Here is a 25,466-nt window from a genome sequence, read left to right as displayed (position 1 = left end):
AGGCGCAGGCGCGCAAGGTTGTGCGCTGGCGACAACCGTATGCAGGCGGCAAGTTCGTGCGTAAGCAGCAGCAGCGCTGGCGAGTGGATGGACGGGTGGCAGGTCGGCAGCACTACGTGCTGCAAAAAAACGCGCGCGCGCACACACACACACAAAGCCAAGGGTACCGGTGGTTTTTTTTTAGCTTTTGTTTTTTTTTTTTTAATCACCTATACTTTTAGCGTTTTCACCTGCACCTAAGGGTTTTATTTAATCCACACTTTAGAAGAGGGGTTTTAAAAACCCACTTATTGCTTTGTAAGTGTTTTTTTTTTAAACCAAAAAATATTTTTTTTTATTTTTTTATTTTTTTTCAAAACAAAAAAACACGAAAGCAAAAGCTAAGTTAGCTTTTGGGGAAGCCTATATATTCCTATCAAGAAGGCTTCTTGCCACACATCTCTCAAGCTCTCAAGCTCTCTAGCACTCTTATTTGTGCAAGATCAAACTTTTCTCTCACCTTGCCCTCTTCAAGATGTCGACCCAAGAATCCGAGTTGGAGCCCATTCCCAAACGTGAAGACATGCCAGCTCTACGAAAGCCACCGATGGCGATCTTTTCGACGATTTTGTTTCAAAATCAGATTTCCAAGAGTTTAAAGTTGCTCTCGAAGCTTCTTCCTCAGAACGTCAAGCACAAATCGCCGCGCAGATGCAGGCTTTACAGAACTCCATCTCTTTGTTGACCACTACCCTATCTACTCTTTCGGGTATGGATACTTTGGCATCTGCTTTAGGCTCCAATATTACTCCGAAACAGTTTGGGGCAAGCAAAAGCAGCGTACCAAGGAGATAGTGGACACTAGGCTACATAAGTGGCAAGTCCATTTTCAGTTTCATCCGTATGATGATGGAATTCAACTTCGACCCCAGCGAAAAAAAAATGTCTCCTTAAGGCTTTGAAGCTCAAGAAGAAGGGACGTTGCTTCATCTGCGAAGAAAAAGACATATGCGTAACGAGTGCCCGAAGCAAAAGGGTGCAAAGAACAACGCAAGATATATGCGTAACGAGTGTCCGAAGCAAAAGGGTGCAAAGAACAACGCAGGACCCAAGCCAAAGACAGCTAACTAGTTGTCTTTGACAGGTACGTCAATTACTGTACTTTCTCGCCCTAGTTCATGTTCTAATTGTCTGTTCAACTCTAAAGTTTTTGGCGTGCATGATCTTCTCTGAGTTTATGGAGAAGTGAATGGCCATAGAATCCACATTCTTCTATACCCTGGCAGCTCACACAACTTTGTTAATTACAAACTTGTGTAGAAATTGAGTCTTGACACAACGCCCAACAATCATACCTGCCTACTTGCGGGTCGGCAAGCATGGGATCCAAAGGTGGAGACGCTACCGATCCGGATTCAAGACTACAAAGATACTCTAGAATGCTATATTATGCATCTAGAGCATGTAGACTTGTTATTAGGGATTGAGTGGATTAAGACTCTTCAAGTCCAGATAGATTGGTCTCGTCATACTTTTTCTTTTAAACATAAGAACACCCAGTATAGTATCTTAGGTGATTGTATACATCCCTCTCAAGGACCTCTTGTACATACAGTTGATTTTGAAAATATAATGGATTCTTCCTTGTATACTGCTTTCCATTGTGTCTTTGTTGGGGTAAAGGCATAATGCCCACCCTTATAGTGTGTACAAGCCCATAAGTTATAGTACATAGTACACTTAGTACTTTTAATGTACTAAGTGCACTATGTGTACTAGTGCAATATACATGTGTGATAGGGGAGTCACACACTCATGCCTCATGAGTTGACTTATCCCCACAACTCTCTCTCTCTCTCTCCCTTGTTCTCTCTGTGTATGTCTCCCACATGAATCTCTAACCTAACCCTAATTCCTGTTTCTCCCACACAACTGGTATCAGAGCTTGAGGGAGGTTTGCCCAGCCAATCAGGCGCATACCCAAAAGCTCCTCGTTGAAGAAAGCACGGTGACCAGCTTCTGTCAAGTTGCACTAGAGGGAGGTTTGCCCAGCCAATCAGGTGAATCTTCGTAGAAGGTCAGCCCACACAAGGCGAAGTCGTCGGCTGGCTACTTGAGTCGGCGGCAGCTAGGCGATTCGGCTGGCGAAAACGCGTATTAGCGCTGGGCGTTACACACGTAAGCCAAGGACACGGAGACGGCAACATTGAGTCGCCAGAAGCAGCACCGGCTCACCTTCGCTTATGTAGACCCCACGCCTGCTAAGCTCGACTACAAAGCAAGGCAGCATACGCGTATCAGCTGCTGCAGCACAGCAGGCGCTTCTCCATCAACAAAAGCAGCCATCCGTACATCAGCTACAGCTACAGCTACAGCAGCATCAACAGCAAAAATCGACGCCTCCTTTTCTGCAACAGCATCAACAGAAATTCAGCCTGCAAATTGAAGAAAAATCAAAAAATTACAAGGTATTTTCCTCAATTTTTTTTTGGGATTTGCAATTGAGCAAGTACAATCAACAATTGAGCAGGTACAGGTGTCGAATTGCTCAATTTTGAGCAAAATTGGCAAAATTGGGTGACATTGGTCACAATCAGGATCAATTTGCAGGAAATTGGTCACAATCAGGATCAATTTGCAGGAAATTGGATGTCGAAATTTGGGGCTTTTGATGTAATTGTGCAATTAAGCATTCATACATGCAGTATGATGTGAAAAATCGCACATTTGGGCAAAATTGCAGCAAATTGCAGTGCAAATCAAGGGGCTTTTGTGCCGATTTGGTTGATTTGCATGCAGGCAATCGCATTTGATGCTGTGGATAATGTGTTGATTCCTTACAAGCACTCAATGTGCCTGTAAATCAAGGGGGTTTCATGTATTTGATGTAATTGTGGCCAGGGGGAAGCATCGTGAACACTCTGGATGCCTTCATGTGCGTCGATGTACCATGTATGATCAGAAATTGATCTTAAATCAAGGGGCTTTTCAAGTTTGTATGCTTGTTGAGCTTGGCAAAGCAGCAGGCAAGACATTTATGCCTTGAATCCTCAGAAATCAGCTTGCAGTCAAGGGGCTTTTGCCCAATTTCTGTTCGGGACTGTTGTATGCAGTGTACGGGACTGTAAAAGTCTGATTTTCACTCATCTGGACAGCCAGGAGAGCATTTATTGCTATTGTACCTGCTGGTACAGATTTGGCACAGCTTTGTGCAAGTTTTGGCATGGCTGTACACTGTTTTGAGTGACCAAAAGGTTCAATTTCAGCTGCTGTACTTGCCGGTACAGGTTTGGTACATCATTTGTAAGCACTTGGTACTGTCGTACAGTACTTTGGAAGGGCAATAGAGCACATTTAAGGTGCTGTCCAAAATCTGCAGCAACCAGATTTTGGTGATTTCATCACATAAAGTGGGAGAAAAGTTGCAGTTGTGCTTCCGCAGTGGGAGATAAAGCTTGGGAGAAAAAACTGTGAGCACTTTGTGTGCTTTTGGTGCAGTGTTTGCACATTTTGCAGGGAGTCAGGCATTGACAGGTTGCATTTTGCTATGGCAACCACAGGTGAGAGCTCTTCATTGCTTCACATCAAGAAGCTTGAAGGCTCGCATAATTATGATATTTGGCAAACCCAGTGCTACAATGTGTTGCTCCAGAAAAAGCAGCACAAGCCTATCAAAGAAAGGGGTGTGATGCCCGATTCTCTTACTGCTGAAGAGTGGGAAGATATGGATGAGCTGGCAAGATCTACTATCATGTTGTCTGTGTCAGACTCATTACTTTTCAGCATTCGTGAAGAGAAGACAGCTTGGGGAATGTGGCAGAGATTGCAGGACTTGTATGCCCAACAAAGTGCCTCAAGCAAAGTGTATTGGTTGAAGAAACTCATAGGTCTTCAGATGAAGGAAGATTTGGGTGATAACCATGCATGCAAGATACTTGGCAGAGGTGATGTGAGGCTTGTGTTTTCAGATGGCTCACAGCTTATGCTCCATGATGTCAGGCATGTGCCTGAGATCAAGAAGAATCTGCTTTCTACTGGACAGCTTGATGATGCTGATTATGTTACCACATTTGGTCGTGGAAAGTGGAAAATTAGTAAGGGCTCACTGGTTGTTGCCAGAGGCTCTAAGGTGGACACTCTTTATTTCATGCATGCAGGTGTTTGTCACCATGCTAATGTAAATGCAACCGAGCTGCCGGAAATCTCTATGTGGCATAGCCGGTTGGGACACACGAGTGTCAAAGGAATGGAGCAATTGTCTCGTTTGGGTTACTTGCCTTCTCTAAAGTTTTCAAGTTTTCAATTTTGTGAGCATTGTATATATGGTAGGCAACTACAGTGCCCCCACAAGAAAGCTCTTGGACAGAAAGATGCTCAGTTAGAGCTTGTGCATACAGATGTATGTGAGATGCCTCAGCTTTCTTTGGGAGGGGCAAAATACTTTGTGTCTTTTATTGATGATGCCACACGCAAGGTGTGGGTTTATCCTCTTCGTTTGAAGAGTGATACATTCTCAGTGTTTGAGAAGTTTGTTGCTCTTGTTGAGAATCAAACTGGCAAAACACTGAAGGCTTTGCGTTCCGACAATGGTGGAGAGTATATGTCCAAACAGTTTCAGGACTTTTGTGATGCTAAAGGCATCAAGAGGGAGCTCTCTACTCCTTATGATCCTCCACAAAACGGGACAGCAGAGAGGATGAACAGGACCATTCAGGAGAAGGTCCGTTCTATGTTGTCACATGCTGCATTACCTCATGGTTTTTGGGCTGAAGCTGTTATGACAGCCGTTCACCTTATAAATAGGCCACCTAACACGAGGCTTGGTGGGAAAGTGCCAGAGGAAGTATGGACAAGGAAGCCTCCGTCATACAAGCACTTGAGAGTGTTTGGTTGCGTTGCGTACGTGCACATACGCAGGGAAATGCGCACCAAACTTGATCCTAAGTCTCACAAATGCATATTCCTAGGATATGGTGACAGAGGTGAAATGGGGTATAGACTTTGGGATCCCATGAATAGAAAGATCATACGCAGCAATGATGTCATTTTTGATGAAACATGCATGTATAAGGAGCCTGCAAGGCAACAGGAGCCTGGCAGAGTCATCTTTGATGATGATGGACATCATGGACAACAACAAAGGGCTGTAAATCAGCCATTACAGCAGGAAAACCAGCCCTTAAATGGTGCTGAAAATGGTCCAAATGGACAGCCAGAGATGGCAGAAGATATCCCTATGGATATACCACAGTTAGAGAATATACCGGGCATGATTTTTCATGCCTTATGGCATGGAACAGGAGCCACCAATGGGTGATATGCAGGCTGGACAGCAACCTGCAAATGATGGTCATTGGGTACGGAGGTCCACTAGACCCTCCAGAGCCCCTGACAGGTTTGTTCCAGGGGTTGACTACTTGATGCTTACTGACTGTGGGGAGCCCTCATGTTATAAGGAGGCTTTACAGAGGGCAGACAAGGCTCTTTGGGAGCGTGCCATGATGTCAGAGATGGATTCTCTGCACAAAAATGGAACATGGAAATTGGTGCATTTGCCTGCAGGCAAGAAGGTTTTGCCTTGCAAGTGGGTATACAGGCTCAAAGTTGCACCAGATGCAAAGCCAAGATACAAAGCCAGGTTAGTGGCTAAGGGCTTCAAGCAGGAATATGGTGTGGACTTTGAGGAGATCTTCTCTCCAGTGGTCAAAATGACCACACTTAGAGCTGTGTTGGCTTTGGTTGCGCATGATGATCTGGACTTGATTCAGATGGATGTGAAGACTGCTTTTCTTCACGGTGATCTCCATGAGGAGATATATATGCAGCAGCCAGAGGGTTATGCAGTGAGTGGAAAGGAGAAGCTTGTATGCAAGCTGAAAAAGAGTCTTTATGGGCTCAAACAGGCACCAAGGGAATGGTATCACAAATTTGATACATTCATGAAATCCCAGAAATTCAGGAGAAGTGACATAGATCACTGCTTGTACACCAAGAAAGCTTTGGATGGCAGTCTATTGATCCTCATCTTGTATGTTGATGATATGTTGATTGCCGGGAAATCTCGTAAAGAGATGGATGCCTTGAAGAAGAGGCTGCATGAAACCTTTGATATGAAGGATTTGGGTGATGCAAATCACATTTTGGGTATGCGGATACTTCGGGACAGAAATCAGCATGTGTTGTATTTGTCTCAGAAGGAATACATTGGCAAAGTTTTGCAGAGGTTCAATATGGACGGGGGGAAGAAGACTAGTACTCCTTTGCCTCCATATGTGAAACTCAGTGCTATGGACAGCCCACAGACGGATAGAGACAGGGCTGATATGGCCAAGATTCCGTATGCTTCAGCTTGTGGCAGTCTCATGTATGCCATGGTTGCTACATGGCCGGACATTGCATTTGCAGTGGGAGTGGTTTCTAGATACATGGCCAACCCTGGCAAGAAGCATTGGGAAGCAGTGAAAGGTGTCATGAGATACCTGAAGGGCACACAGGATTTGTGCATTTGCTTTGGCAAACAGGATGCATTAGTGCATGGTTACACGGATTCGGATTATGCCGGTCATCCAGATAACCGGAAGTCTACTACCGGTTATGTGTTTACATTCACAGGAGGTGCTGTGTCATGGATATCCAGGATGCAGAAGTGCACAGCCTTATCTACTACAAAGGCCGAGTATATTGCAGCCACAGAGACTTGCAAGGAGACATTATGGCTATCTCGGTTAGTGGTTGATTTGGGTTATACAGGGGATATTCCATTGTTGCATTGTGACAGTCAGAGTGCCATCCAGTTGGCAAAGAACCCTGTCTTTCATGCAAAGCCGAAGCATGTGGATGTGAAGTATCACTTCATCAGAGAGGTGATAGAGAACAAGCAAATTCAGCTTGTTAAGATTCATACTAATGACAACCCGGCTCATCTGTTGACGAAGAGTTTGCCTCCGGAGCGGTTTGCTCATTGCAGACACTTCAAGGTAGGTCCATACGTACGGTACATACGGTACGGTACGAGTACGGTACGCAGTACAGTACGGTCTTCGAGCAAAAGTACGTAAAGTGCGTCAATATAATATATATATAAATTAGATCCACTAGTACATATCATTGAATGTCATTCATGAAACATAAACTTTGAATGGTTTAAACTTTAAACATTGAACATTGAAAGAGTAGAGATTCAAGAAGGAAACAAATGAACATAAGGTAAAATCATGATTACAGAAACTCTGAGCATGCGCAAAGCGCTACAAGTAAAGAAACCGATACAAAGGACACGGGGGAAAAAACCTCTCCTAAAGAGAGTAAAAAGTGCCCCGGTCAACCTAGGTCCTGCAAAGGCTACTCATCATCATCAACACCTGATGATGAAGCTGAATCAGATGGGACGTCTCCATCGGTAAGGACATTCCCATCAGAATCATACTCAGGCTCTACATAGGGTACTCCCTCATGATCATCTAGCATCTCCTCTGTAGCTACTGTCGATGTCTCCGCATGTGATGTGGTAGATGTGCGTCGTCCTCGTCCTCGACGAGTCCCGCGCCTAGCGCCTCGTCTACCTCGCCCGCTCGACTGCACAACATGCGCATCACCACTGGGCTCAATGTCATACGCCCTGGAAGAAGCCCGAGTCACCCTGCGGTCTATACTCTCCAGCTCTCTGTGCAACATGCGAATTATCTCCTCCTGCTCGTTTCTCAATGCGGTCTGCGCCTCTTCTGCGGTAGCAACGTGCTCCAGAGATAGAGGATCAACCTGTCAACAACAATAAACATGTTCAATGCGAATTGTCTGTGACCATGGCATGCCAAAAATGCTGGCAGCTCTGAGCTGCATGCATCATAATATTGTTACTTGTATATACTAATGTCTAGACTCTATGACACAATCAGTCACCTGCATAGGATGCTCAAGTTTCTTAAGATTTTGAACCAATCGAAGATTGGCTCGGCAATAAACCAAGCGTTCCAACTGGCTGGTCTTGAGTTTATTGCGGATCTTTGTATGAATAAGAGAGTAGGCACTCCAATTACGCTCACACGCACCAGCTGAACAATCCTACAAGTAATAAAAGTCTTAAAGTAATCAAAACCTATTTATTATCACACATCGTTTTCCAAATTCCATTTAGGGAGTTATTGTCACTCACTTGAGAGAGGACGCGCAATGCCACTTGTTGGAGTTGGAATGATTGATAACCATAAATCAACCACCAGTTAATCGGGGCCTTTGCCTCGTCTTCCTTGTTGCATGAGGTTCTGCTAAAAGCGGCACCCAAGCTATGCATGTAGGATACCATGGAGTTGTTTACCTCTGACTGCTGCTCCTGAGGATAGGTTGCCTCCAAGTACATGTCGCGCATGGTAAGAAGCTCTGGATTGCTTATGGTCTCATCCTTTCGATAAAGAGGATGAAGGAGTGCAGCCATGCCATGAATTGGGCGAGACATGTACTCCCAACGCGTCTCTATAATCTGATTCAGTTCTCTAATTCTAGAGAGGAAAAAAGAGTCAAGACCAAAGTTATAATAAGAGCAATTTAAAATGATTGGTGCGATAAACATGTGACGTGCACTTGACAATGGCTTACCTGTCTTGAGACACCACTGTGGACCGACTAATCTCTAGCCGCATCCTCCTAAACATGTGGTAGAGGAGACCCATGGTAGATCCCTCCATGTCTGTCATGCGCAAGAGAAAGAAGAGCGGCTTCAGCAACTTGACAATCTTTGCTGTCTCCTCCCAAAAATTCTCGTCCAAGATCTTACGTTGGACATACTTTGTAGGCTCTGAATTGCAATGTCGTGGATCTTTCCACGTTGGATCAACCACAGTGGCTTGTAGAGGATCATGGAGCCTCTGCAAACGCTCCAAGACCATGTATGCATAAGCGAATCGAGTCTTGGAAGGCCGTACCATATCAAGCCCGGGGCTCTTGCTGCGAAAGAGCGCCAATGCTTTGTGTTTTTTTCTGAAAAAGGTGGTGATGCGATTGGCATCCGCCAACACTGGCTGCACCCAAGTAAGCTTCCCCACATCCTCCATTAATAAATCCAAGCAATGTGCAGCACATGGAGTCCACACAATGCTTGGGAACTCACCTTCTACCAACTCTCCCATCCTCCTACAGTTGGAGGCATTGTCAGTGACCACCTGTACAACATTTTCTGGACCCACCTCTATGATGGCTTGCCTAATGTGCTGATATATAAATTCAGCTGTAACACTCTCACCTGCCTTACCAGCATCCACCGCACGCAAGAAATAGGTGCCAAAACATGATGATACAAGAATGTTTATCATGTGGCGCCTTCGGATGTCGGCCCATCCATCAGACAAGATGGTGCATCCAAACTTTCTCCAGCTGTCCCGTATTGGTTGCAGCGCCACATCTATCCTGGCTTTCTCCTCATCTAGCATGCGTGTCCTCATTTGTTTGTATTCGACCCCGTGCCAATCCTCGCACGAACCCACAGCGGCTATTGCTTGAACCATCTTCTTCCATTGGTCCGTGCGAAGCACATTGAAGGAGATATTGCATTGTATAAGTGCGTGCAATCTCTATCTCGGCAACCCTTTGCCGCTCCTTTACCCATGCGGTGCTAAAGATGCGAGATGGGAGAGTGGTCTGCTGTTTAGAAGAACTATCACAATGCATGTCGGAACCTGCACCTTCCTCCATAATGCTCTCCTCTACTCTTGCCCTCTTTCTACTAGGCTGCCCCATTGCACTAGAGGATCCTGTAGCAGCCGTTGGATTAACAAATGCAGCTCGAGGAGGAAGAGGATCCAACAAATCCTCGTCTTCAGCTGCCATGGCTGCAACCTGTGAAGCCTTCAAATTTTGCTCGGCTATCACCTTATTTGCTATGTCGCGTGGCACAGATTTGCAAGCTGAAATGCCATTGCCACCGAGACCCGATACATGAGAGATGAGGCGAGTAACTGAACTTTTGAAGTCACCTCCACAATACCGGCATCTCCATTGGTTGCTCTTCTCATCATCTTGGAGTGTGTGAAGCTTCCAATAGGCATGTCGTTTCTTGCCCATGGCACACACAGAGAGAGAGAGAGAGAGAGAGAGAGAGAGAGAGAGAGAGAGAGAGAGAGAGAGAGAGAGAGGTCACAGGTGTGTGTGTTATTTTGGAATTTGGATGTGTGTGTGTACAGTGTACACGCTTGTCACTATGTGTGTGTGTGTGACATGTTTGTGTGTGTGTGTGTGTGTGTGTGTGTGTGTGTGTGAGAGAGAGAGAGAGAGAGAGAGAGAGAGATTATTCAACCTTCAGTCGTGTGTGTGTGTGTGTGTGACATGTTTGTGTGTGTGTGTGTGTGTGTGTGTGTGTGTGTGTGTGTGTGTGAGAGAGAGAGAGAGAGAGAGAGAGAGAGAGATTGCTTGCAGCCTTGCTGAGTGTGTGTGTGCGCGCCAGTAGTCTGCGCGCTGCTGGCTGCATGTGCGCGTTTTTTTTTTTCATTTTTCTTCCCGTTTTTTTTTTCTCTCTCCCGTTTGTTTTTCCGTTTTTTAATTGGGCCCGTTTTCTGCAGCCCGCCGAACCCGTTTTTTTTTTGTTTTTTTTCTACTTTAAGGTTGGCCCTTTATTTGGGCCATGCCTTATAAATAATAAAGGCTAATGAGCCCAGCCCAGCCCCGCCCCAAAAAAATGACCACCGACGCTCAGCATTAAAGAGACGCCGCCGACCTCCAACACGTGGAAAAAAAAATAGCACACGCCCTTAACGTTCCGTACGTACAAAAACGTACGTACGTCTAGAACGCCTCACATCCAGGTGTACGCGTACCTGACCCAACCCTGAGACACTTGATGGGCATTGGATGAGGCCATTTTCAGCCTTGATATGGCCTTGTATATTATCATGTACATGCTGATTTTTTTTTTTCCTTTACTTAAGGGCACTTTGCCTTTAAGTGGGAGGTTGTTGGGGTAAAGGCATAATGCCCACCCTTATAGTGTGTACAAGCCCATAAGTTATAGTACATAGTACACTTAGTACTTTTAATGTACTAAGTGCACTATGTGTACTAGTGCAATATACATATGTGATAGGGGAGTCACACACTCATGCCTCATGAGTTGACTTATCCCCACAACTCTCTCTCTCTCTCTCTCCCTTGTTCTCTCTGTGTATGTCTCCCACATGAACCTCTAACCTAATCCTAATTCCTGTTTCTCCCACACAGTCTTGATTCCACTTTCTTCATTTCTCATACCTTCTATGGATGTCAATGAATTATGTGTGTTTAAAAGCAAAGAATTAAAGAAGATACTTGATTTGTTTCAAGATGTATTTCCTAAGGAACTGCCATCGGACTTACCACCTGAAAGAGAAGATGAGTTGGCCAAACAACTCGAAGATTATTTGAGGATGGGCCAGATCCGTCCAAGTAAAATCACCTTGGGGTGCACCGTGCACTTGTGTTGCTTAGGAGAAAGAAGGACAACACCTGGAGAATGTGTATAGATTACAAGAGATTGAACAAGATCACAATTAAGAACCGTTATCCTCTCCCTAGATCAGATCAAGGTAGGACCAAAACGTACGTACGGATCCGATCCGTACCGCACATCCGTACAGTACGGGGATTCGTACGTACAGATCGATCCGTATGTGATTTTTTTTTTTTTTTTTTTTTTGTGGGATTTTCGTTGTTCGCCTGCGATAAACGTTTTTTTTTTTTGGGGTTTCGCATTCTTTTGGGTTTCGCCGATAGCGTTGGACTCCGTACTGCCGCCAGCGCCAGCGCACACCTTCCGGTACAGTCTCTCTCTCTCTCTCTCCCCCTCCCCGCTACTGTTGCTTCGCCATCTTCCGTGTTCTTCTGCTCTCGCCTCCCTTTGTTGCCACCCTTCGCCATCTCCTGTGTTACTGGGCTGTCAGCGCCCTTTACCCACTTTCTTCATTTCTCATCCCTTCTATGGATGTCAATAAATTATGTGTGCTTAAAAGCAAAGAATTAAAGAAGATACTTGATTTGTTTCAAGATGTATTTCCTAAGGAACTGCCATCCGACTTACCACATGAAAGAGTAGTAGATCATCGTATTGACCTGGTCTCTAGTGCTCACCCTGTGAGTATTCCACCTTACAGGCTGAGCCAAGCTGAGGAAGATGAGTTGGCCAAACAACTCGAAGATTATTTGAGGATGGGCCAGATCCGTCCAAGTAAAATCACCTTGGGGTGCACCGTGCACTTGTGTTGCTTAGGAAAAAGAAGGACAACACCTGGAGAATGTGTATAGATTACAAGAGATTGAACAAGATGACAATTAAGAACCGTTATCCTCTCCCTAGATCAGATCAAGGTAGGACCAAAACGTACGTACGGATCCGATCCGTACCGCACATCCGTACAGTACAGGGATTCGTACGTACGGATCGATCCGTACGTGTGATTTTTTTTATTTTTTTATTTTTATTTTTTGTGAAGTTTTCGTTGTTCGCCTACAATAAACGTTTTTTTTTTGGGCTTTCGCATTCTTTTGGGTTTCGCCGATAGCGTTGGACTCCGTACTGCCGCAAGCGATAGCACCTGGACTCCGTACAGCCGCCAGCGCACACCTTCCGGTAAAGTCTCTCTCTCTCTCTCTCCGTCCCCGCTACTAATGCTTCGCCATCTTCAGTGTTCTTCTGCTCTCGCCCCCCTTTGTTACCACCCTTCGCCATCTCCTGGGTTGTTGGGCTGTCGGCGCCCTTTACCCACTATCTTCATTTCTTATACCTTCTATGGATGTCAATGAATTATGTGTGTTTAAAAGCAAAGAACTAAAGAAGATACTTGATTTGTTTCAAGATGTATTTCCTAAGGAACTGCCATCGGACTTACCACCTGAAAGAGTAGTAGATCATCGTATTCACCTCGTCTCTAGTGCTCACCCTGTTAGTATTCCACCTTACAGGATGAGCCAAGCTGAGGAAGATGAGTTGGCCAAACAACTCGAAGATTATTTGAGGATGGGCCAGATCCGTCCAAGTAAAATCACCTTGGGATGCACCGTGCACTTGTGTTGCTTAGGAGAAAGAAGGACAACACCTGGAGAATGTGTATAGATTACAAGAGATTGAACAAGATGACAATTAAGAACCGTTATCCTCTCCCTAGATCAGATCAAGGTAGGACCAAAACGTACGTACGGATCCGATCCGTACCGTACATCCGTACAGTACGGGGATTCGTACGTACGGATCGATCCGTACGTGTGATCTTTTATTTTTATTTTTTGGGTGGGATTTTCGTTGTTCGCCTACAATAAACGTTCTTTTTCTGGGGTTTCGCATTCTCTTGGGTTTCGCCGATAGCGTTGGACTCCGTACTGTCGCCAGCGATAGCACCTGGACTCCGTACAGCCGCCAGCGCACACCTTCCGGTACAGTCTCTCTCTCTCTCTCTCCCCCCCTCCCCGCTACTGTTGCTTCGCCATCTTCTGTGTTCTTCTGCTCTCGCCCCCCTTTGTTGCCACCCTTCGCCATCTCCTGTGTTGCTGGGCTATCGGTGCCCTTTACCCACTTTCTTCATTTCTCATACCTTCTATGAATGTCAATGAATTATGTGTGTTTAAACTTTAAAAGCAAAGAATTAAAGAAGATACTTGATTTGTTTCAAGATGTATTTCCTAAGGAACTGCCATCGGACTTACCACCTGAAAGAGTAGTAGATCATCGTATTGACCTGGTCTCTAGTGCTCACCCTGTTAGTATTCCACCTTACAAGATGAGCCAGGCTGAGGAAGATGAATTGGCCAAACAACTCGAAGATTATTTGAGGATGGGCCAGATCCGTCCAAGTAAAATCACCTTGGGGTGCACCGTGCACTTGTGTTGCTTAGGAGAAAGAAGGACAACGCCTGGAGAATGTGTATAGATTACAAGAGATTGAACAAGATGACAATTAAGAACCGTTATCCTCTCCCTAGATCAGATCAAGGTACGTACGTACGGATCCGATCCGTACCGCACATCTGTGCAGTACGGGGATTCGTACGTAAGGATCGATCCGTACGTGTGATTTTTTTATTTTTTATTTTTATTTTTTGTGCGGTTTTCGTTGTTCGCCTGCGATAAACGTTTTTTTTTTGGAGTTTCGCATTCTTTTGGGTTTCGCCGATAGCGTTGGACTCCGTACTGCCGCGCCAGCGATAGCACCTGGACTCCGTACAGCCGCCATCGCACACCTTCCGGTACAGTCTCTCTCTCTCTCTCTCTCTCCCCCTCCCCGCTATTGTTGCTTCGCCATCTTCTGTGTTCTTCTGCTCTCGTTCCCCTTTGCTACCACCCTTCGCCATCTCCTGTGTTGCTGGGCTGTCGGCGCCCTTTACCCACTTTCTTCATTTCTCATACCTTCTATGGATGTCAATGAATTATGTGTGTTTAAAAGCAAAGAATTAAAGAAGATACTTGATTTGTTTCAAGATGTATTTCCTAAGGAACTGCCATCGGACTTACCACCTGAAAGAGTAGTAGATCATCGTATTGACCTGGTCTCTAGTGCTCACCCTGTTAGTATTCCACCTTACAGGATGAGCCAAGCTGAGAAAGATGAGTTGGCCAAACAACTCGAAGATTATTTGAGGATGGGCCAGATCCGTCCAAGTAAAATCACCTTGGGATGCACCGTGCACTTGTGTTGCTTAGGAGAAAGAAGGACAACACCTAGAGAATGTGTATAGATTACAAGAGATTGAACAAGATGACAATTAAGAACCGTTATCCTCTCCCTAGATCAGATCAAGGTAGGACCAAAACGTACGTACGGATCCGATCCGTACCGTACATCCGTACAGTACGGGGATTCGTACGTACGGATCGATCCGTACGTGTGATTTTTTATTTGTTTTTTTATTTTTTTTTTGTGGGGTTTTCGTTTTTCGCCTGCAATAAACGTTTTTTTTTTTTGGGTTTCGCATTCTTTTGGGTTACGCCGATAGCGTTGGACTCCGTACTGTCGCCAGCGATAGCACCTGGACTCCGTACAGCCGCCAGCGCACACCTTCCGGTACAGTCTCTCTCTCTCTCTCTCCCCCCCTCCCCGCTACTGTTGCTTCGCCATCTTCTGTGTTCTTCTGCTCTCGCCCCCCTTTGTTGCCACCCTTCGCCATCTCCTGTGTTGCTGGGCTGTCGGCGCCCTTTACCCACTTTCTTCATTTCTCATACCTTCTATGGATGTCAATGAATTATGTGTGTTTAAAAGCAAAGAATTAAAGAAGATACTTGATTTGTTTCAAGATGTATTTCCTAAGGAACTGCCATCGGACTTACCACCTGAAAGAGTAGTAGATCATCGTATTGACCTGGTCTCTAGTGCTCACCCTGTTAGTATTCCACCTTACAGGATGGGCCAAGCTGAGGAAGATGAGTTGGCCAAACAACTCGAAGATTATTTGAGGATGGGGCAGATCCGTCCAAGTAAACTAACCTTGGGGTGCACCGTGCACTTCTGTTGCTTAGGAGAAAGAAGGACAACACCTGGAGAATGTGTATAGATTACAAGAGATTGAACAAGATGACAATTAAGAACCGTTATCCTCTCTCTAGATCAGATCAAGGTAGGACCAAAACGTACGTACGGATCCGATACGTACCGCACGGGGATTCGTACGTACGGATCGATCCGTACGTGTGATTTTTTTTTATTTTTTATTTTTATTTCTGGGATTTTCGTTGTTCGCCTGCAATAAACGTTTTCTTTTTTTGGGATTTCGCATTCTTTTGGGTTTCGCCGATAGCGTTGGACTCCGTACTGCCGCCAGCGATAGCACTTGGACTCCGTACAGCCGCAGATCATCGTATTGACCTGGTCTCTAGTGCTCACCCTGTTAGTATTCCACCTTACAGGATGAGCCAAGCTGAGGAGGATGAGTTGGCCAAACAACTCGAAGATTATTTGAGGATGGGCCAGATCCGTCCAAGTGAAATCACCTTGGGGTGCACCGTGCACTTGTGTTGCTTAGGAGAAAGAAGGACAACACCTGGAGAATGTGTATAGTTTACAAGAGATTGAACAAGATGACAATTAAGAACCGTTATCCTCTCCCTAGATCAGATCAAGGTAGGACCAAAACATACGTACGGATTCGATCCGTACCGCACATCCGTACAGTACAGGGATTCGTACATACGGATCGATCCGTCGTGTGATTTTTTTTATTTCTTTATTTTTATTTTTCGTGAAGTTTTCGTTGTTCGCCTGCAATAAACGTTTTTTTTTTTGAGGTTTCGCATTCTTTTGGGTTTCGCCGATAGCGTTGGACTCCGTACTGCCGCCAGCGATAGCACCTGGACTCCGTACAGCTGCCAGCGCACACCTTCCGGTAAAGTCTCTCTCTCTCTCTCTCCTCCTCCCCGCTACTGTTGCTTTGCCATCTTCTGTGTTCTTCTGCTCTCGCCCCCCTTTGTTACCACCCTTCGCCATCTCCTGTGTTGTTGGGCTATCGGCGCCCTTTACCCACTTTCTTCATTTCTCATACCTTCTATGGATGTCAATGAATTATGTGTGTTTAAAAGCAAAGAATTAGAGAAGATACTTGATTTGTTTCAAGATGTATTTCCTAAGGAACTGCCATCGGACTTACCACCTGAAAGAGTAGTAGATCATCGTATTGACCTGGTCTCTAGTGCTCACCCTGTTAGTATTCCACCTTACAGGATGAGCCAAGCTGAGGAAGATGAGTTGGCCAAACAACTCGAAGATTACTTGAGGATGGGCCAGATCCGTCCAAGTAAAATCACCTTGGGGTGCACCGTGCACTTGTGTTGCTTAGGAGAAAGAAGGACAACACCTGGAGGATGTGTATAGATTACAAGAGATTGAACAAGATGACAACTAAGAACCGTTATCCTCTCCCTAGATCAGATCAAGGTAGGACCAAAACGTACGTACGGATCCGATCCGTACAGTACAGGGATTCGTACGTACGGATCGATCCGTACGTGTGATTTTTTTTTATTTTTTTATTTTTATTTTTTGTGAAGTTTTCGTTGTTCGCCTGCAATAAACGTTTGTTTTTTTTTTTGGGTTTCGCATTCTTTTGGGTTTCGCCGATAGCGTTGGACTCCGTACTGCCGCCAGCGATAGCACCTGGACTCCGTACAGCCGCCAGCGCACACCTTCCGGTACAGCCCTCTCTCTCTCTCTCTCTCCCCCTCCCCGCTACTATTGCTTCGCCATCTTCTGTCTTCTTCTGCTCTCGCCCCCCTTTGTTACCACCCTTCGCCATCTCCTGTGTTGTCGGGCTGTCGGCGCCCTTTACCCACTTTCTTCATTTCTCATACCTTCTATGGATGTCAATGAATTATGTGTGTTTAAAAGCAAAGAATTAAAGAAGATACTTGATTTGTTTCAAGATGTATTTCCTAAGGAACTGCCATCGGACTTACCACCTGAAAGAGTAGTAGATCATCGTATTGACCTGGTCTCTAGTGCTCACCCTGTTAGTATTCCACCTTACAGGATGAGCCAAGCTGAGAAAGATGAGTTGGCCAAACAACTCGAAGATTATTTGAGGATGGGCCAGATCCGTCCAAGTAAAATCACCTTGGGATGCACCGTGCACTTGTGTTGCTTAGGAGAAAGAAGGACAACACCTAGAGAATGTGTATAGATTACAAGAGATTGAACAAGATGACAATTAAGAACCGTTATCCTCTCCCTAGATCAGATCAAGGTAGGACCAAAACGTACGTACGGATCCGATCCGTACCGTACATCCGTACGGTACGGGGATTCGTACGTACGGATCGATCCGTACGTGTGATTTTTTATTTGTTTTTTTTTTTTTTTTTTGTGGGGTTTTCGTTTTTCGCCTGCAATAAACGTTTTTTTTTTTTGGGTTTCGCATTCTTTTGGGTTACGCCGATAGCGTTGGACTCCGTACTGTCGCCAGCGATAGCACCTGGACTCCGTACAGCCGCCAGCGCACACCTTCCGGTACAGTCTCTCTCTCTCTCTCTCCCCCCCTCCCCGCTACTGTTGCTTCGCCATCTTCTGTGTTCTTCTGCTCTCGCCCCCCTTTGTTGCCACCCTTCGCCATCTCCTGTGTTGCTGGGCTGTCGGCGCCCTTTACCCACTTTCTTCATTTCTCATACCTTCTATGGATGTCAATGAATTATGTGTGTTTAAAAGCAAAGAATTAAAGAAGATACTTGATTTGTTTCAAGATGTATTTCCTAAGGAACTGCCATCGGACTTACCACCTGAAAGAGTAGTAGATCATCGTATTGACCTGGTCTCTAGTGCTCACCCTGTTAGTATTCCACCTTACAGGATGGGCCAAGCTGAGGAAGATGAGTTGGCCAAACAACTCGAAGATTATTTGAGGATGGGGCAGATCCGTCCAAGTAAACTAACCTTGGGGTGCACCGTGCACTTCTGTTGCTTAGGAGAAAGAAGGACAACACCTGGAGAATGTGTATAGATTACAAGAGATTGAACAAGATGACAATTAAGAACCGTTATCCTCTCTCTAGATCAGATCAAGGTAGGACCAAAACGTACGTACGGATCCGATACGTACCGCACGGGGATTCGTACGTACGGATCGATCCGTACGTGTGATTTTTTTTTATTTTTTATTTTTATTTCTGGGATTTTCGTTGTTCGCCTGCAATAAACGTTTTCTTTTTTTGGGATTTCGCATTCTTTTGGGTTTCGCCGATAGCGTTGGACTCCGTACTGCCGCCAGCGATAGCACTTGGACTCCGTACAGCCGCAGATCATCGTATTGACCTGGTCTCTAGTGCTCACCCTGTTAGTATTCCACCTTACAGGATGAGCCAAGCTGAGGAGGATGAGTTGGCCAAACAACTCGAAGATTATTTGAGGATGGGCCAGATCCGTCCAAGTGAAATCACCTTGGGGTGCACCGTGCACTTGTGTTGCTTAGGAGAAAGAAGGACAACACCTGGAGAATGTGTATAGTTTACAAGAGATTGAACAAGATGACAATTAAGAACCGTTATCCTCTCCCTAGATCAGATCAAGGTAGGACCAAAACATACGTACGGATTCGATCCGTACCGCACATCCGTACAGTACAGGGATTCGTACGTACGGATCGATCCGTCGTGTGATTTTTTTTATTTCTTTATTTTTATTTTTTGTGAAGTTTTCGTTGTTCGCCTGCAATAAACGTTTTTTTTTTTGAGGTTTCGCATTCTTTTGGGTTTCGCCGATAGCGTTGGACTCCGTACTGCCGCCAGCGATAGCACCTGGACTCCGTACAGCTGCCAGCGCACACCTTCCGGTAAAGTCTCTCTCTCTCTCTCTCCTCCTCCCCGCTACTGTTGCTTTGCCATCTTCTGTGTTCTTCTGCTCTCGCCCCCCTTTGTTACCACCCTTCGCCATCTCCTGTGTTGTTGGGCTATCGGCGCCCTTTACCCACTTTCTTCATTTCTCATACCTTCTATGGATGTCAATGAATTATGTGTGTTTAAAAGCAAAGAATTAGAGAAGATACTTGATTTGTTTCAAGATGTATTTCCTAAGGAACTGCCATCGGACTTACCACCTGAAAGAGTAGTAGATCATCGTATTGACCTGGTCTCTAGTGCTCACCCTGTTAGTATTCCACCTTACAGGATGAGCTAAGCTGAGGAAGATGAGTTGGCCAAACAACTCGAAGATTACTTGAGGATGGGCCAGATCCGTCCAAGTAAAATCACCTTGGGGTGCACCGTGCACTTGTGTTGCTTAGGAGAAAGAAGGACAACACCTGGAGGATGTGTATAGATTACAAGAGATTGAACAAGATGACAACTAAGAACCGTTATCCTCTCCCTAGATCAGATCAAGGTAGGACCAAAACGTACGTACGGATCCGATCCGTACAGTACAGGGATTCGTACGTACGGATCGATCCGTACGTGTGATTTTTTTTTATTTTTTTATTTTTATTTTTTGTGAAGTTTTCGTTGTTCGCCTGCAATAAACGTTTGTTTTTTTTTTTGGGTTTCGCATTCTTTTGGGTTTCGCCGATAGCGTTGGACTCCGTACTGCCGCCAGCGATAGCACCTGGACTCCGTACAGCCGCCAGCGCACACCTTCCGGTACAGCCCTCTCTCTCTCTCTCTCTCCCCCCCTCCCCGCTACTATTGCTTCGCCATCTTCTGTGTTCTTCTGCTCTCGTCCCCCTTTGTTACCACCCTTCGCCATCTCCTGTGTTGTCGGGCTGTCGGCGCCCTTTACCCACTTTCTTCATTTCTTATACCTTCTATGGATGTCAATGAATTATGTGTGTTTAAAAGCAAAGAATTAAAGAAGATACTTGATTTGTTTCAAGATGTATTTCCTAAGGAACTGCCATCGGACTTACCACCTGAAAGAGTAGTAGATCATCGTATTGACCTAGTCTCTAGTGCTCACCCTGTTAGTATTCCACCTTACATGATGAGCCAAGCTGAGGAAGATGAGTTGGCCAAACAACTCGAAGATTATTTGAGGATGGGCCAAATCCGTCCAAGTAAAATCACCTTGGGATGCACCGTGCACTTGTGTTGCTTAGGAGAAAGAAGGACAACACCTAGAGAATGTGTATAGATTACAAGAGATTGAACAAGATGACAATTAAGAACCGTTATCCTCTCCCTAGATCAGATCAAGGTAGGACCAAAACGTACGTACGGATCCGATCCGTACCGTACATCCGTACAGTACGGGGATTCGTACGTACGGATCGATCCGTACGTGTGATTTTTTATTTATTTTTTTTGGGTGGGGTTTTCGTTGTTCGCCTACAATAAACGTTTTTTTTTGGGGTTTCGCATTCTTTTGGGTTTCGCCGATAGCGTTGGACTCCGTACTTTCGCCAACGATAGCACCTGGACTCCATACAGCCGCCAGCGTACACCTTCCGGTACAGTCTCTCTCTCTCTCTCTCCCCCCCTCCCCGCTACTGTTGCTTCGCCATCTTCTGTGTTCTTCTGCTCTCGCCCCCCTTTGTTGCCACCCTTCGCTATCTCCTGTGTTGCTGGGCTGTCGGCGCCCTTTACCCACTTTCTTCATTTCTCATACCTTCTATGGATGTCAATGAATTATGTGTGTTTAAAAGCAAAGATTTAAAGAAGATACTTGATTTGTTTCAAGATGTATTTCCTAAGGAACTGCCATCGGACTTACCACCTGAAAGAGTAGTAGATCATCGTATTGACCTGGTCTCTAGTGCTCACCCTGTTAGTATTCCACCTTACAGGATGAGCCAAGCTGAGGAAGATGAGTTGGCCAAACAACTCGAAGATTATTTGAGGATGGGCCAGATCCGTCCAAGTAAAATCACCTTGGGGTGCACCGTGCACTTGTGTTGCTTAGGAGAAAGAAGGACAACACCTGGAGAATGTGAATAGATTACAAGAGATTGAATTAAGAACCGTTATCCTCTCCCTAGATCAGATCAAGGTAGGACCAAAACGTACGTACGGATCCGATCCGTACCGCACATCCGTACAGTACGGGGATTCGTACGTACGGATCGATCCGTACGTGTGATTTTTTTTATTTTCTTATTTTTATTTTTTGTGGCGTTTTCGTTGTTCGCCTGCGATAAACGTTTTTTTTTTGGGGTTTCGCATTCTTTTGGGTTTCGCCGATAGCGTTGGACTCCGTACTGCCGCCAGCGCCAGCGCACACCTTCCGGTACAGTCTCTCTCTCTCTCCCCCCCCCTCCCCGCTACTGTTGCTTCGCCATCTTCCGTGTTCTTCTGCTCTCGCCTCCCTTTGTTGCCACCCTTCGCCATCTCCTGTGTTGCTGGGCTGTCAGCGCCCTTTACCCACTTTCTTCATTTCTCATACCTTCTATGGATGTCAATGAATTATGTGTGTTTAAAAGCAAAGAATTAAAGAAGATACTTGATTTGTTTCAAGATGTATTTCCTAAGGAACTGCCATCGGACTTACCACATGAAAGAGTAGTAGATCATCGTATTGACCTGGTCTCTAGTGCTCACCCTGTTAGTATTCCACCTTACAGGATGAGCAAAGCTGAGAAAGATGAGTTGGCCAAACAACTCGAAGATTATTTGAGGATGGGCCAGATCCGTCCAAGTAAAATCACCTTGGGGTGCACCGTGCACTTGTCTTGCTTAGGAGAAAGAAGGACAACACCTGGAGAATGTGTATAGATTACAAGAGATTGAACAAGATGACAATTAAGAATCGTTATCCTCTCCCTAGATCAAATCAAGGTAGGACCAAAACGTACGTACGGATCCGATCCGTACCGCACATCCGTACAGTACAGGGATTCGTACGTACGGATCGATCCGTACGTGTGATTTTTTTTATTTTTTTATTTTTATTTTTTGTGAAGTTTTCGTTGTTCGCCTGCAATAAACGTTTTTTTTTTTTGGGGTTTCGCATTCTTTGGGGTTTCGCCGATAGCGTTGGACTCCGTACTGCCGCCAGCGATAGCACCTGGACTCCGTACAGCCGCCAGCGCACACCTTCCGGTACAGTCTCTCTCTCTCCCCCCCTCCCCGCTACTATTGCTTCGCCATCTTCTGTGTTCTTCTACTCTCGCCCCCCTTTGTTACCACCCTTCGCCATCTCCTGTGTTGTTGGGCTGTCGGCGCCCTTTACCCACTTTCTTCATTTCATATACCTTCTATGGATGTCAATGAATTATGTGTGTTTAAAAGCAAAGAATTAAAAAAGATACTTGATTTGTTTCAAGAAGTATTTCCTAAGGAACTGCCATCGGACTTACCACCTGAAAGAGTAGTAGATCATCGTATTGACCTGGTCTCTGGTGCTCACCCTGTTAGTATTCCACCTTACAGGATGAGCCAAGCTGAGGAAGATGAGTTGGCCAAACAACTCGAAGATTATTTGAGGATGGGCCAGATCCGTCCAAGTAAAATCACCTTGGGATGCACCGTGCACTTGTGTTGCTTAGGAGAAAGAAGGACAACACCTGGAGAATGTGTATAGATTACAAGAGATTGAACAAGATGACAATTAAGAACCGTTATCCTCTCCCTAGATCAGATCAAGGTAGGACCAAAACGTACGTACGGATCCGATCCGTACCGTACATCCGTACAGTACGGGGATTCGTACGTACGGATCGATCCGTACGTGTGATTTTTTATTTTTTTTTTTATTTTTTTTTTGTGGGGTTTTCGTTGTTCGCCTGCAATAAACGTTTTTTTTTGGGGGGTTTCGCATTCTTTTGGGTTTCGCCGATAGCGTTGGACTCCGTACTGTCGCCAGCGATAGCACCTGGACTCCGTACAGCCGCAAGCGCACACCTTCCGGTACAGTCTCTCTCTCTCTCTCTCTCTCTCCCCCCCTCCCCGCTACTGTTGCTTCGCCATCTTCTGTGTTCTTCTGCTCTTGCCCCCCTTTGTTGCCACCCTTCGCCATCTCCTGTGTTGCTGGGCTGTCGGCGCCCTTTACCCACTTTCTTCATTTCTCATAGCTTCTATGGATGTCAATGAATTATGTGTGTTTAAAAGCAAAGAATTAAAGAAGATACTTGATTTGTTTCAAGATGTATTTCCTAAGGAACTGCCATCGGACTTACCACCTGAAAGAGTAGTAGATCATCGTATTGACCTGGTCTCTAGTGCTCACCCTGTTAGTATTCCACCTTACACGATTGGCCAAGCTGAGGAAGATGAGTTGGCCAAACAACTCGAAGATTATTTGAGGATGGGCCAGATCCGTCCAAGTAAAATCACCTTGGGGTGCACCGTGCACTTGTGTTGCTTAGGAGAAAAAAGGACAACACCTGGAGAATGTGTATAGATTACAAGAGATTGAACAAGATGACAATTAAGAACCGTTATCCTCTCCCTAGATCAGACCAAGGTAGGACCAAAACGTACGTACGGATCCGATCCGTACCGCACATCCGTACAGTACGGGGATTCGTACGTACGGATCGATCCGTACGTGAGATTTTTTTTATTTTTTAATTTTTATTTTTTGTGGGGTTTTCATTGTTCGCCTGCGATAAACGTTTTTTTTTTTTGGGGTTTCGCATTCTTTTGGGTTTCGCCGATAGCGTTGCACTCCGTACTGCCGCCAGCGCCAACGCACACCTTCCGGTACAGTCTCTCTCTCTCTCTCTCCCCCCCTCCCCGCTACTGTTGCTTCGCCATCTTCTGTGTTCTTCTGCTCTCGCCCCCCTTTGTTGCCACCCTTCGCTATCTCCTGTGTTGCTGGGCTGTCGGCGCCCTTTACCCACTTTCTTCATTTCCCATACCTTCTATGAATGTCAATGAATTATGTGTGTTTAAAAGCAAAGAATTAAAGAAGATACTTGATTTGTTTCAAGATGTATTTCCTAAGGAACTGCCATCGGGGACTTACCACCTGAAAGAGTAGTAGATCATCGTATTGACCTGGTCTCTAGTGCTCACCCTGTTAGTATTCCACCTTACAGGATGAGCCAAGCTGAGGAAGATGAGTTGGCCAAACAACTCGAAGATTATTTGAGGATGGGCCAGATCCGTCCAAGTAAAATCACCTTGGGGTGCACCGTGCACTTGTGTTGCTTAGGAGAAAGAAGGACAACACCTGGAGAATGTGTATAGATTACAAGAGATTGAACAAGATGACAATTAAGAACCGTTATCCTCTCCCTAGATCAGATCAAGGTAGGACCAAAACGTACGTACGGATCCGATCCGTACCGCACATCCGTACAGTACGAGGATTCGTACGTACGGATCGATCCGTACGTGTGATTTTTTTTATTTTTTTATTTTTATTTTTTGTGGGGTTTTCGTTGTTAGACTGCGATAAACGTTTTTTTTTTTTGGGGTTTCGCATTCTTTTGGGTTTCGCCGATAGCGTTGGACTCCGTACTGTCGCCAGCGATAGCACCTGGACTCCGTACAGCCGCCAGCGCACACCTTCCGGTACAGTCTCTCTCTCTCTCTCTCTCTCTCCCCCTCCCCGCTACTGTTGCTTCGCCATCTTCTGTGTTATTCTGCTCTCGCCCCCCTTTGTTACCACCCTTCGCCATCTCCTGTGTTGCTGGGCTGTCGGCACCCTTTACCCACTTTCTTCATTTCTCATACCTTCTATGGATGTCAATGAATTGTGTATTGTTTAAAAGCAAAGAATTAAAGAAGATACTTGATTTGTTTCAAGATGTATTTCCTAAGGAACTGCCATCGGACTTACCACCTGAAAGAGTAGTAGATCATCGTATTGACCTGGTCTCTAGTGCTCACCCTGTTAGTATTCCACCTTACAGGATGAGCCAAGCTGAGGAAGATGAGTTGGCCAAACAACTCGAAGATTATTTGAGGATGGGCCAGATCCGTCAAAGTAAAATCACCTTGGGATGCACCGTGCACTTGTGTTGCTTAGGAGAAAGAAGGACAACACCTGGAGAATGTGTATAGATTACAAGAGATTAAACAAGATGACAATTAAGAACCGTTATCCTCTCCCTAGATCAGATCAAGGTAGGACCAAAACGTACGTACGGATCCGATCCGTTCCGTACATCCGTACAGTACGGGGATT

The 25,466-nt window shown here is 45.4% G+C and overlaps 2 protein-coding genes across 2 annotated transcripts in view; both read right to left on the bottom strand.

The window, feature by feature from the left end:
• LOC147626730 (uncharacterized) overlaps window positions 1-25,466 on the bottom strand; it is a 51,722-nt gene that overhangs the window by 5,019 nt on the left and 21,237 nt on the right. The window lies entirely within an intron of this gene.
• LOC147626731 (uncharacterized) lies at window positions 7,172-9,782 on the bottom strand. Its single transcript, XM_086816751.1, has 4 exons — window positions 8,572-9,782; window positions 8,132-8,474; window positions 7,879-8,040; window positions 7,172-7,737 (listed from the first exon to the last, which is right to left on the bottom strand). The coding sequence occupies exons 1-4, from the start codon at window positions 9,474-9,476 to the stop codon at window positions 7,321-7,323; spliced, it is 1,827 nt and encodes a 608-aa protein (XP_086672877.1). The 5' UTR covers window positions 9,477-9,782; the 3' UTR covers window positions 7,172-7,320.

This window comes from Cibotium barometz, chromosome 22 (genome assembly GCF_041138505.1).
Source record: "Cibotium barometz isolate CiBa-2024 chromosome 22, ASM4113850v1, whole genome shotgun sequence".
Classification (NCBI taxonomy): Eukaryota; Viridiplantae; Streptophyta; class Polypodiopsida; order Cyatheales; family Cibotiaceae; genus Cibotium; species Cibotium barometz.
The sequence above is the reverse complement of the archived record's forward strand: the minus strand, read 5'-3'. Positions and strand labels throughout refer to the sequence as shown.